The 12,233-nt window shown below is 37.8% G+C and overlaps 1 protein-coding gene across 1 annotated transcript; it reads left to right on the plus strand.

Annotated features, from left to right (window-relative positions):
• The first annotated feature begins 9,614 nt into the window (after positions 1–9,614).
• Positions 9,615–12,233, plus strand: LOC107702751 (NK1 transcription factor-related protein 2-like). Its single transcript, XM_016505164.1, has 2 exons — positions 9,615–9,846; positions 11,632–12,233. The coding sequence occupies exons 1-2, from the start codon at positions 9,615–9,617 to the stop codon at positions 12,231–12,233; spliced, it is 834 nt and encodes a 277-aa protein (XP_016360650.1).

Here is a 12,233-nt window from a genome sequence, read left to right on the forward strand (position 1 = left end):
TGGAACAGTGTTGTAAATACAACTTAACCACTGATTTCTAGTCGTGTCCTCTTTTGGAAGGCCAAACAAAGTAGTTTCGCTTTCACAACGAAACACAGCGTCACACACGGCGGCCTTGAGTGAGCAGAGGCCGGCTTGAGTGAGCGGCGGCGGGTGGGCTTGCGGCAACCACATGTGACGACAGCGGGCTGGACTCAGCTTCATCCACGGTGAAAGCCGATCCGGCGATCCACAGCACGAAGTTGATATATTTCCTCAGCGACCAGCACGGATCAGCTCTAGGCATGAAGAAGCGGATATCGTCCTCTTTTGGAAGGCCAAACAAAGTAGTTTCGCTTTTACAACGAAACACACAGCGCCTTCACGACATGGCGGCAGCAATAATACTACAGCGAGAATAAAAGTTACGCCTTCTTTCTTTGCGTGAACATTTGGGCGGCGTTATGCAAATCTTCCCACATCGTGACGTAGACATGTGGGGGCGTGTTAGAACGAGCCGTTTTAGGTAGGCGTGGTTGACTTAACTTTTATAAAGAATATCTCTTTGGATTTGAGACTTTAGTCTTTGCAACTTTACAGATCTTCTTTATCCACCAAGAGCTTGTAACACTCCAAAGAGAAAGGAAACATTGAAATCGCATCATATGACCTCTTTAAACTTAATTTGACTTGGCCCAAATATAGTGTAAACTTCCTGAAAGTCATATTTGTTTTGTTTATTTTGAGGTTTATACTGTATAAAGATACTGTTGGCAGGTATTTGTATTTAATAGCTTTAGCTCGTTTAATTTCACATTCTGTGAACTGTGTTTGCTAGGTGGGTAAGACATTCATTTATTAGATGAGTAAACCATTTGAGTGAGAAATTGAGCTGGAAGTCAAATTTGTCAACAAGTTACACCTCCAACAGAATAATTACAATTACAGCAGCTACCCTATGCCTTTTGGCATTTTAATTAAATCTTTTTCTTGTTTTGGGCCCATTCATGAACCTTATTATTAGTGAGGGCTTAATATATATTTTATCATTTGTCTGAGGAACTTGATCCTCACAATGTAGTCTTGTACACTACAAGACGCTACTTAAAATGTGTACCCTTATTGCCAAAAAGGGATACAGTTTATTTACCACACTATATATAGAAATCTAGCTTTTAGAAGGGCATATATTCAGACTATATGGGGTAAGTTGTCACTGTAAAAAAAATAATATTTACATAAATAAAAAAAAAATGGGAAATGTACTGGTAACTTTCTGTCAGGACATTATCCATTAATTTTATGGACATTTCCGTTACTCTAAAAACACAATGCAATGCAGTGAAAAATTTCAAATACTTTTAAAACACCTGTAAAAATCAATATGGAAAATCCCTTCTTATTAGTGCAGTATATTGTGCCCTATTTTACAATTCTTTTTTATTTATTTTTTTCGATTTTTTATTTAATTTTATTTATTTTTACATTTTTTTTGTGAAGAGTGTCTTCATTTTATTTTGACTTCATACAGAAATGCTGCGTTCAAGTCATGTCGAATAGATCGTATTTACGAGTTGAACGCACATGAACGCCACCACAAAGTCGTTATTACGAGTGGGAAACTCAAAATTTTCTTTAAGCCCCGAGTTTCCGAGTTGGTGGCGTGTCAATGAGAAACATGGCGGAATCGATGGATGCAACGTCTGTAGTTGACGGTAAATTTATTTTTTAATTGATAGTTTAGTTGTCCTATAAACTTAAATTGGTCATGTTCTTGTTACGCAGCTAGTTAATGAAATCCAAGTAAAAAAATGCAGACCCTGTTGTATTTTCTTGTAATTTATTAAAAGAAGGCACACCGCCATCTTGTGCCGACTAAACTGACTTGAACGCACCTGACGTCGTAATTACAACTTGTCAACTCGTAAGTACAAACGTCCCAGGAGGACTTGAACACAGCATTAGTCTATCCCAGTTTCCCTTATAGTGAAGAACTCTCTCTCTCTCTCTTTTCCTGTCTCAGGTCTTTAAACTTGACCGGTGTCATTGCATCCAGCAGAGATTCAAACGCATATGCCCTGACAGCTGATCTCTTCATAAAACACAGCACCACAGGGAGCCATTTATGACTGTCGCTATAAACACCAATAGGTTGGTAATGAGAAATGTCGATAAAAATCTCACCCTGAAGATCTATTACCTTTAATGTTAAAGATAAATGATTCTCACTTCCAGACAAAGAGAATCCCATTTCTTAAATATGGTGCAATATGTCAAAAGCTGTCAGTGCAACGTGGGCAAATATAACCACGCTTGGACTCATTTCCCAATTTATTTGTGTTTGGATTCGTATATTTTAAAGCAACCTTCTAAAATAAGGAATGGTAGCTAAAACCATACTAACTGTAACGTAATTGATTGTCTATAGAGGTTTTCACCCTTCATTGCTTTAACCTAAAGACCATGAACAAACACTCACACACTGTGATTGGGGTATAATTTGGTCTCTGATGATTGTCCTTCACTGGTAGTAAATCAGCATGGCAATAATGCCCCAGGGAAATGGGCAGTAGAGTCCATATGCCCCAGAGTCACAGGATGGGCCCTGCAAGCATCACTACACATGAGTGGCCAACCAGCACAACATGAGGACTGACCACACTATGAGCACACATCATTGCAATATAGAGTCTGCTCTCCTTGCAAGAAAGATCGCAAAGGTCAACTTCTAAAGCAGGAAGGATGGAACAGAGGTTATTGATGAGGGTCGTCTCACTGACCGAGCCTAAATTGACCTATAATTCTCTGCAAGCCATTACATATGAGGAAAGTTTGTCGTACGTGATCAGTGCATCCAACATCAAGGTTAGAGAAGTCAAGCTATCATGCTCCGGTTCTAAATCTCCGGTCCCCGAGTGGAGAGAGGCTTTTATTTCATAAGCAACTGCATTATCCATGAATCTGTCCCTCTTTGTAATAAAAAAGATAGGATTATTAAATGACATAGTTGTTGCTGCAAATCAAAATTTACTTTCATCTGTCAAGGCCAGAACTTATCATGTGCTTTATTTTCATTCAGGTGCCAGTATTTATTTATAGCTTTATTGGGCGGTATAGAAATTAGGATACCTTAACATCAGAAATTGGTTTACAGTAGGTTATATTTTAACTTAGTGGATGTTCTTAGTCGATTTTATATAGACTCATTTATTTATACACATAAATACAGCTAACCTTATAGTTGCATGTACATTTAGGTGCTAAGAGATAAAAAATGATATTTTTGAATTATATGTAATATTTTATTATTATATGATGTAGAATACTTTACAGGTATGTCTTATATCTTGGTTTAATTAAACATCGTATTTGGCACATTTTTATCAGAATTGTATCTCATCATTAGAAATTTCTTTCAATGTTTCTTTCTGTGTTTATCCTAGGAATTTGTATTTAAAATGACAAAATTTTGAAAGGGGATTAGCATTACTTTGTGCTTTTTAAACGTACATAGAGCTACACGAGGTAGCACAAGGTCAAGTCTGGGTCTGGAGAGAAAAAATAGTGTGTGATGTTACGTTCTCTTCTGCTTTGTTGTTTTAAGATTATGAAACATGCACACGTACACATACTTATTGCTCATGGCATAGCTGCAGACCTTCCTGGGTGAAAAAGAACAATTAGAGGTGAAATGAGGGCAGAATCACTGGGGGAAATGGCTGGTGAAGACTTTATTGATTAGTAAGGATTGCCTGATCCAGCACTCAGTATAGCAATTATGGTGGTGTCAACAGAGAGCAAAGCTACGAAAGACCTTCACATCGGCCATCTACAGCATATAATCATACATGTAGAGTACATCCATTCTCCATGAAACTACTGATGGGCATTTCATGACAAGTAAAATGAAGGTATTCTTGAGTCCTGGGACAAAACATGCTACAGAACTGATTAACAGAAGATTAAGTATTAAGAAATTATTTGGGTTAATCTGTTAAACGTAATCCTTTACGTTTGGTTCAAATTCCTTATCTAATTTAACTCATATCTGGACTTTCTGGATGAATACAGACATTGATTTAACCAGATTTTATAAATATTTTTACAAATATTGGTAAAAGGTATAGGGACAGCTGTGAAATCTTATAAAAGAGGTTCTGTAAGACAGTTAGTAACCTTTATTTAATCAGGATAAAAAGCACTGAGATAAAATATATTTTACAAGAGTGACCTGGCCAAGAAGAAATAAATATATAAATAAATAAAACAAAGGTAAACAAATGCATAATGAAATACAGTCAAGTTTCACAGAAGCAGCAATGTAGATATAGTAGAAATGTATCATTTTAAGATGCACACACACACACACACACACACACACACACACAGTCTCAATTCAATTCAAATGAGCTTTATTGGCATGACTTGCACAGTATTAATATATATGAAGTAGCTATTGAGTTTTGTTCCAAGGACAGCCAGTTTTATAATGTAAATCATAATGAGTGATAAAAATATAATTTTAATAAAATTAAATGGTACATTTGAGCTTAGGAAATTTCTAGTGATGATTTCTGATTAATTTCAAATTTTAAATGTTGCCTTTATTTCAACATAATTGCAGATAAAATTGTCTTAAGAATCAATACATTGCACATTTTGTCACATGTCTTAAGAATCAGTACATGCCAATTTTAAGTTTTGCATATTTTGCAAGGTTTTGGAAAAGCATCACCAACAGAGCAATCTGAAGGTGAGGGAACCGTTGGATAATTCAGGTGTGTGTTGAAGGGACAAACACAATCTGTTTCCTCCACAAATAGAGATAAATTCAGTTCTGCCTCCTTCCACTCCATCAGCCATGCCTGACCAGTTCTACCCAGTGTCTCTCTCTCTGAACAGTCATAACCATTAATCCCAGACACCCTATTTATACTGCCTAATTGTGATGAGTATGAATGATCAATTATAGTGAGTACCTAATTGCCCTTCATAAAGTCAGCCTCCCCCTGGCTTTAAAGAGGGCTGTTTAAATAATGTTACTAATAGCTCTCTTCTTTACATGGAGAATATATCTTCATTTTTGAGCTCGCAGAGCGTGAGATTTTTTAAAGGGGCAATTGAGAAAAGGCATGCAGGTGGTTCCAGGGGGACTCGTTAAGATTTAATGAATTATGATGCGATCTTCTGCGAACAATGAGCAATCAATGCAAGTGCTGAGTGACAGAACATCACATCGACTGCGGCCCATAACCTCAAGACCATGTGTAATTCTTTCTTTTACACTCTATATTAGCAGTGCACTAACCCGAGTGTCCATTCACAGCAGACAGTGATTATGCTGCAGTCTTAAAGGCATCCTATCTCTCTGTCTAGCATCTGGGGTTGCACTTGATCTCAGCCAATGAAGTCTGGCACCTCTGCATACATTTAGTATGTGCTTCACTAAACACCTGACACAAAACATAGATGTGTGTGCATTTCCATTGTGACAGACGCCAATAGAAATTTACACTGCTCGCGGAGTCCTGTCATTTCTACTGACGGTGAAAGACCACGGCAGAAATGGTGAAAGGCAGAAGAAAATTCAGGTTCTCAAATGAGATTTCCCTTCACCCATGTCACATAGTTAGGGAATTAGATTTTAAGGAAGATAATTTTGTTTGATGACTAACTCATTTTATGTCATTTTCCATTAGTCTCAATTCAATTGTGTGGCAATGAATTCTATTCTATTCTATTGAGGGCCAGTGATAAATCTTTTTCCATTCCATTCCATGTGTTTTTATTGTCCATTTAAAGATTTTTTTCTCTGTTTGTTTCTTTCACAAGTTGAGACTGATTCTGTGTAGCTTCTGTTAAGTGTAAAATTATTTTATTTGTTTTGATTTAAGGAATTTTATTTATGAGAAATTGTAGCCATAATGCAATTTTCCACCAGCCCCATCTTGGAAATCATTCTATTCTGTTCTGTTCTATTCTATTCTATTCTATTCTATTCTATTCTATTCTATTCTATTCTTTTTTAGGGTCAGTGTCAATTATTTTTTCATTAATCACTTTTGTGTATTTATAGACTAATGAAAGATATTATTTGTGTTTGTTTCTTTCACAAATAGAGACTGATTCCATTTGGCTTCTATTAAGTTTAAAGGTATTTTATTTGTTTTTATTTATTTAAGGAATTTTATTTAGGAAAAAAATGTACCAGCCCCAGTTTGGAAATGAATGCTATTCTGTTATATTCTATTCTATTCAGGAACTATGTGAAGCTTTACTTCAGCGAATATATTATGGGTGGATTCTCTGAAGTTGTTTCTTCTGTCATTTACATGCTTTGGCTGTAGTGATAGCTGTCATTTAATCATGTATAAAATCTGTAGAGTGAACTGACCTTTACCTCAGGGAAAGAGTGTGTGTTTGTGAAAAGGAGGCCAATGTCCATGAATGTGTGACAGTGTCCCCTGGTGTAATTGCCCTCTTTTGCTTTGATCCAGGCCCTGAACAAATCACCCAGCCACTTTCCACATCTGCTGCATGTCAGCATCTGCCAGACGCGCTCACCCGTCCCGGACGCTGCCAGCAAGCCTTCATTACGCCTGCTGCTGAACAGGTAGAACCGTTACTAAACAATGCTGCCGACCTTGTGTTCGCCTAAACGTCCTAAAACATCACTCTCATATAATGCCCAAAAGTTTTGGTGTAATGCTTTCTGTATAGTGTGTTTTTTGGTGCTTACACTGTATGAGTACAGCAATTTACCCTTCGCAAAGACCCACCTCCCTTAATAAACATGAATGAAAATAAACATGAATGAACATCAGAAGGTATCTTATTTCCACAGTGGAAAGACATCAATACACAACATTTTTCAAGTTAAAGTCCACCGACGTAAATCTACTTTCCTGTCTGTTTTTTTTGTCTGACAAAATGGCAGATTTAGAGTTATGATTGATCAGATCACCTGTCAGCCAAACTCCCGGCGAAGGGTCAATTGGTTTCCAGTTATTTTTTGTTTATGTATTTTATAGGATTCAGAGGCTTTTCTTAGTTGTGACCACTGTTGACAAGTATTGTGCAATTTATTTTTAGATAAATCTTAACAATTGTGTAAATTGAATATTTGAAATGATAAATGATATTTGTATTTTCTGAAGGAAATAGGCAGCAACAGGAAGGCAGCAAAAGAATAGTGTCCAAGTTTTAGGAAGTTCAAGTTTTAGGCTTGGGTTCTATGCAAATTAAATGACTACACACAACAATCATACTTGACTAATTACAGTGTAAAGGCAGCTGTAAATAGTTAAGTAAATGCAATGATGATAAGACTAATCCTAATTCTGTATGTAAATAGGTGTACAAAAGTAGATCAATCACAAATCTGTATATGCAAATATTATGATGATGCCATCACTGTCAGTACGTTTTTTTTAATGCTGAATAACTTTAATCTTAAACTGATTAAGATTAATAAAGTTTACAAAACTGAAATAGCACATTTAAGGCTTAAATCTATCTTATCTACAAAACAAAACAGAAAGTTTGAGGAATATCAAAGCAATGCTGTTTCACTGTAACAAGCATTGCTTTTTAGAGACAGATAAGTTAAACTCTTTACACCCCTCATAAGATTTTTTAAGTGTCCTTTCTCCATTTCAAGAGAGGAATTTTTTGACTTTTAGTGCTCTGAAGTTGTAATCTTCAAAAGAGTGACATTTCAGCAGTTTCCCATTCTATTGCCCATCTGCACTCTGGATAGGAATCAAGGGACAAAGCCAAACAAAGAGTAAACGCCCATCCGTAAACAAAGCTCCACCTCAAGACGAGACTACATGAATGATCCGATATTTAGCAGATCTTCCTGGTGCTCTGGGTTTATGGGTCAGGAGGTGGGGATGCTGGAACAGTCGGGACGTTTGTCCGTAAGTGTGCCCCTCTCCCCAGGCATTGCACACAAACTTTTCCTCTTGGCTGCAGCAGCTGCTGTCCTCAGATTCTCCACCTTACCTTTTGTATGTTCTTTATCTCCAGTACCTGAGACTACGTTGTGCCCCCGGGCCACACTTTTGTGCTCTGGTCTTGTGTAAACAGATGTGCATAGTGTCAGGCCTGCAGAGAGGAAGTCGTAAACTTGCAGGAAAGACTTCAGCCCCCATTCTTATGGAGCTCACTCAGTGCAGGCTGCTGGGCTTAGATATGCTAATGCAAGCAAACAGTCCCTGTTCAGACAGTGAGCGTCTGAAGTTTGACCATGTCGCAACCACAGAATATACACTGCAGGCTGAAGTAGAAATACAATTGAATGGTGGTGCAGGGGAGGTTAAGTCACTCTGTTTCATAAAGGAGAGGAGAGGAATCAGCATCTGTGATCTGAGAAGTGGACAAAGGTTTGATGGTGTATGTGTGTGTGTGTGTGTGTGTGTGTGTGTGGTATTCTGACAATGCAATTGTCTGTTTGATTTACAGTAAGTATTTGCTCACTTAAAGCCACTTAAACATATTTGAATTTCGTTGCAGTGGAAAAATAACTAAGTGGAGATTTTCAGAAATATGCTTTTCTCAAAACTAACATTTCTACTCTTTTTTTTTTTTTTTGCAATTATTTTTTTTAGTAGATGTATGAAGTTAGTTGACTTCAGGTTCACACAGGTGCAGTTAATCTAAGGCATTTTAAAAATATCTTCATGTTAATTATCCATTTAAGTGTGGTCCCAATATTGTATGCTATAGGCTTTCCCGTCTTGGGAAATGAGTCAGTAGCTTATTATATATGTTATTTTATTTATTTTTTTATTTCATGTATGTATTTTGGGGAATAGACTAATAGAAGTAAATCACTAGCTAGATATTGAAACAGTAGCGCTTTGAAGGAGAGCTCCTCATTTATCAGTGCCGGACACACGTTTATTGATTCATCCAAAGCTTTGGCAGATTGATGCCACGTAGTGAATGTGAAGATACTGGCTTAAGCTATTGACTATGAAATAAGCCAACACACTGTACAGTACTGATGCCACATCAGTTATTTGCCAGAAAAAAAAAAGTCTTTGATGGCAAAATTGGCAGTTTATTCGAGGGGTGCAATGATAATATTTCTCATTTGTTACTGGAAGGGTTGATTTTATTGTCAGGAATAATAAGGATAGAGGTAGCCTATTTTTAATTACTATTATTTACTATCATTTGACAGAAATCAATGCAAATCTCTGATAAGAACACTTAAGTATTATATAGCTCACTCAAGAACCCTTTACAGTGTAAAAAAATGTTCTTGCAAGGGTGCTTTGCTAAACATACTGTGCAAACGAACACTGAAGAGTGTAGGCTAATTATTAGATGCAACAGTTTCTTGAGTTATGCCACTTGTCAGTCTGGGAACTTGTCCTTATTGTATTGATTGAAATGAGCGCAGGTTTAAGTACCGAATGCTCTCAGCCAATCGAAAGGGATCCCGTTAAATGCTCGTGTTCACGCGTCTCCTCTAATGGACCTGTTAAAGAGCTCAAGCACACCTTCATCCACTGACATCTGACCGCAGCGCCTCAGATCCGACCAGAAGCTGCATTCACTTTCTGTGTCTGCTTTGTAAGAGAATACAGACATAAAACAGCAGAAATACTACTGGAAATTGGAAAATGCTTGAATATCAGGAGTCCGGAGTGAAAGCACCATCAGGTCTTCGGATTTCCTTTTCGATTACTGACATACTGGATCCTAAAAAATTCACAAGTAAAAAAACACATGCCGTGTCGGAGAAAGAACGGACGTCATCTTCAGGTAACACAGAATTTGGAAGTTTGGAGGAACAGCGCAACGGGAAAGAAAGCACTGCGCACGAAGAATCGCTTTCCATCTGCAAAAATATAGGTGAGGAAATATGATTAATAATAATAACCAAAACAGTGTAATAATTAGACCCTATTTTATGACTTTCAAGAGGGGTCAACTTTTAAAATAGTTTCTCTATTTTTTGACGACATTCAGTTACTTTGTCTCGCATTTCAAACAAAACACTAATATATTTCTGATGTGTAACTATGATGATGTGACAAATAATGCTGCATGTTTTGTCGACACCCTGTCTGATACAGGCAGCGATCTAGCAGCTGTTACTATGGTTACATACCTCCTGACGATCGCGACTTCTGTTCGCGACTTGTAATCCAACTTTTGAGGTTACTGAAACATTGTTCTAAAACGATATTGAAAATTAGCATAGCTATATATACTTGTATGTTCAAATAATGCATATTTTTGAGACCTCCGCAACCTTTGTCTTTTGGGGATACGCCTTTTAGAGGAGCCATATCCTCTACAATTCTGAGAAGAAAAAAAACGAAGTAAACTCTTGTTATACACTGTAACTAATGTTTGTAATTTGAACAGTATTTTACTGTAATATGTACAGTAAGATACTGTAAAATGTGTATACAGTATTTTACTGTAAACAGCAAAGGATTATGGGAAAATATATGGTCACTACTGTATTTCTATAAAAATAGCCTATGTGTTTGAATGAATTTTCACACAGGCTGTAAAAAGACAATACGGTTAAACATCATAATTTCAACTGTAGATATCCTCCAAACAGATCTTGTGTGTCATATTGTGTCATTAGATGGTAGAATTTGACCTTCCCCTCATTTCCAAGACTGCGTTTTCTTTAAGCAGCCGCAGCTGAGTAAGCGATTGCTATTGGGACAGTCAGGGCAGATAATTGTTTAAATCGTCCCATTGAGGATGCCTGCGCTCACTTTGATCGATATCCCATTACTGGATGCTGCATATCTCCCTCCAGCAGCTTGCGGCTCCAAACTTCAACCCCCTGCCATGTCTGATCCCAAATATCGTTCGATTAAAACTTCCCTTTAAATAGATGACATTTATCGATCTGCCGACAAATATGAAACTCCATTAGCGCGTCTTGGCTGGACGGCAAAGCTGGATTTAACTAGGGTTTCTTTCCGCAACATGACATTTGAGGCGATTTGTGATTTGAAAGTGTTGAGGGATTATGGCCATTCCACGTCAGTCTTTTCTTGAAATCCACAGTAACAACCTCCCCCTATTCCTGTACAGGACATTTACAGCGCTGCTCACATTCATTAGTTTAATTGTCAGCACATTTATATAGCTGCCAGATACTTTTCTTCAGCTGATCACTGGATAAGATTTATTTTGATTGCAAGTGTCTTATGTTTATTGCATTTATTTATTTATTCATTCATTTATTTTACTAGGGCCTAATATAAACTGCATTAATAACAAAAATTGCAGCCTAACTATTATTAGGCTAATTAAGAAGAATTTAAATAATAAAAACGTGTAGAACACATCGGATTTAGGCCAATTTTACTCTAAATAGCCTAATAATTAGTACCAGCCAAAGCACCAATCAGAACGCACTGCAACGCCAAGCAATCTGCCAGAACACTCTAGCAACGCTGTCTATGCTTCTATCTACGTTTAAGGCCTGTACCCTTCCAATTTCACAACAAACAAATTCAAATTTAAACTTTAAAGCTAAGGTCAAAACGTGTTCATTAAATAAATAAATAAATATCCACTCTCGTCTGGGTTATTCTTCGGTTTTATCGCGTGAGAAATTAGATACTTGACATATCGAAATATTTATTTATTTATTTTTGACAGGTGATCAATCAACTGATGAACATCAAAGTTGCGTCAGACTCCATCCTCCTGATCCAGATGTTGACTTGGACTCATCAACCTCGCTCAGAAATGTAAGATCGGGCTTTTCTTCTTGTGAAGAACCGGAGGCAGGTGAAGAGAGAATCAGTCCAGCGCCGGATGATCTGTCGCGTCAGCGGCGGCGTCGGTCAGATCACTGCTGCGCGAAGCCGCGGCGCACCAGAACTGCGTTCACATACGAACAGCTGGTGGCTCTGGAGAACAAATTCCGCGCTATGCGTTATTTATCCGTATGCGAGCGACTAAATCTCGCACTGTCTCTGAGCCTGACCGAAACCCAAGTCAAGATTTGGTTCCAGAACCGAAGAACCAAGTGGAAAAAGCAGAACCCTGGTGCTGAGAGTTCCCTGCAACCCGGCACGAACTCTCTACCCAACATCAGCCCGACCTGTGGGTCCACATCTGCCCTCCACCCTCCATTCAGCACCGGGAACGTCATCTTTCATTCTGGCCCGGTGCACCTGGCATGTTCCGGTGGGCTTTTGCATCCGTTTTTGCCCAATGGTTTTCTCCAGCCAGCATTCTTCCCCCCACACTTATGA

Source organism: Sinocyclocheilus anshuiensis, unplaced genomic scaffold, assembly GCF_001515605.1.
Source record: "Sinocyclocheilus anshuiensis isolate Anshui unplaced genomic scaffold, SAMN03320099.WGS_v1.1 scaffold843, whole genome shotgun sequence".
Lineage (NCBI taxonomy): Eukaryota > Metazoa > Chordata > Actinopteri > Cypriniformes > Cyprinidae > Sinocyclocheilus > Sinocyclocheilus anshuiensis.

Excerpts from the sequence above, each read along its gene's own strand:
- LOC107702751 (XM_016505164.1), top strand. The coding sequence starts at position 9,615 with ATGCTTGAATATCAGGAGTCCGGAGTGAAAGCACCATCAGGTCTTCGG. Across the intron at positions 9,847-11,631 it reads TTCCATCTGCAAAAATATAG|GTGATCAATCAACTGATGAA; the intron begins GTGAGGAAATAT and ends TATTTTTGACAG.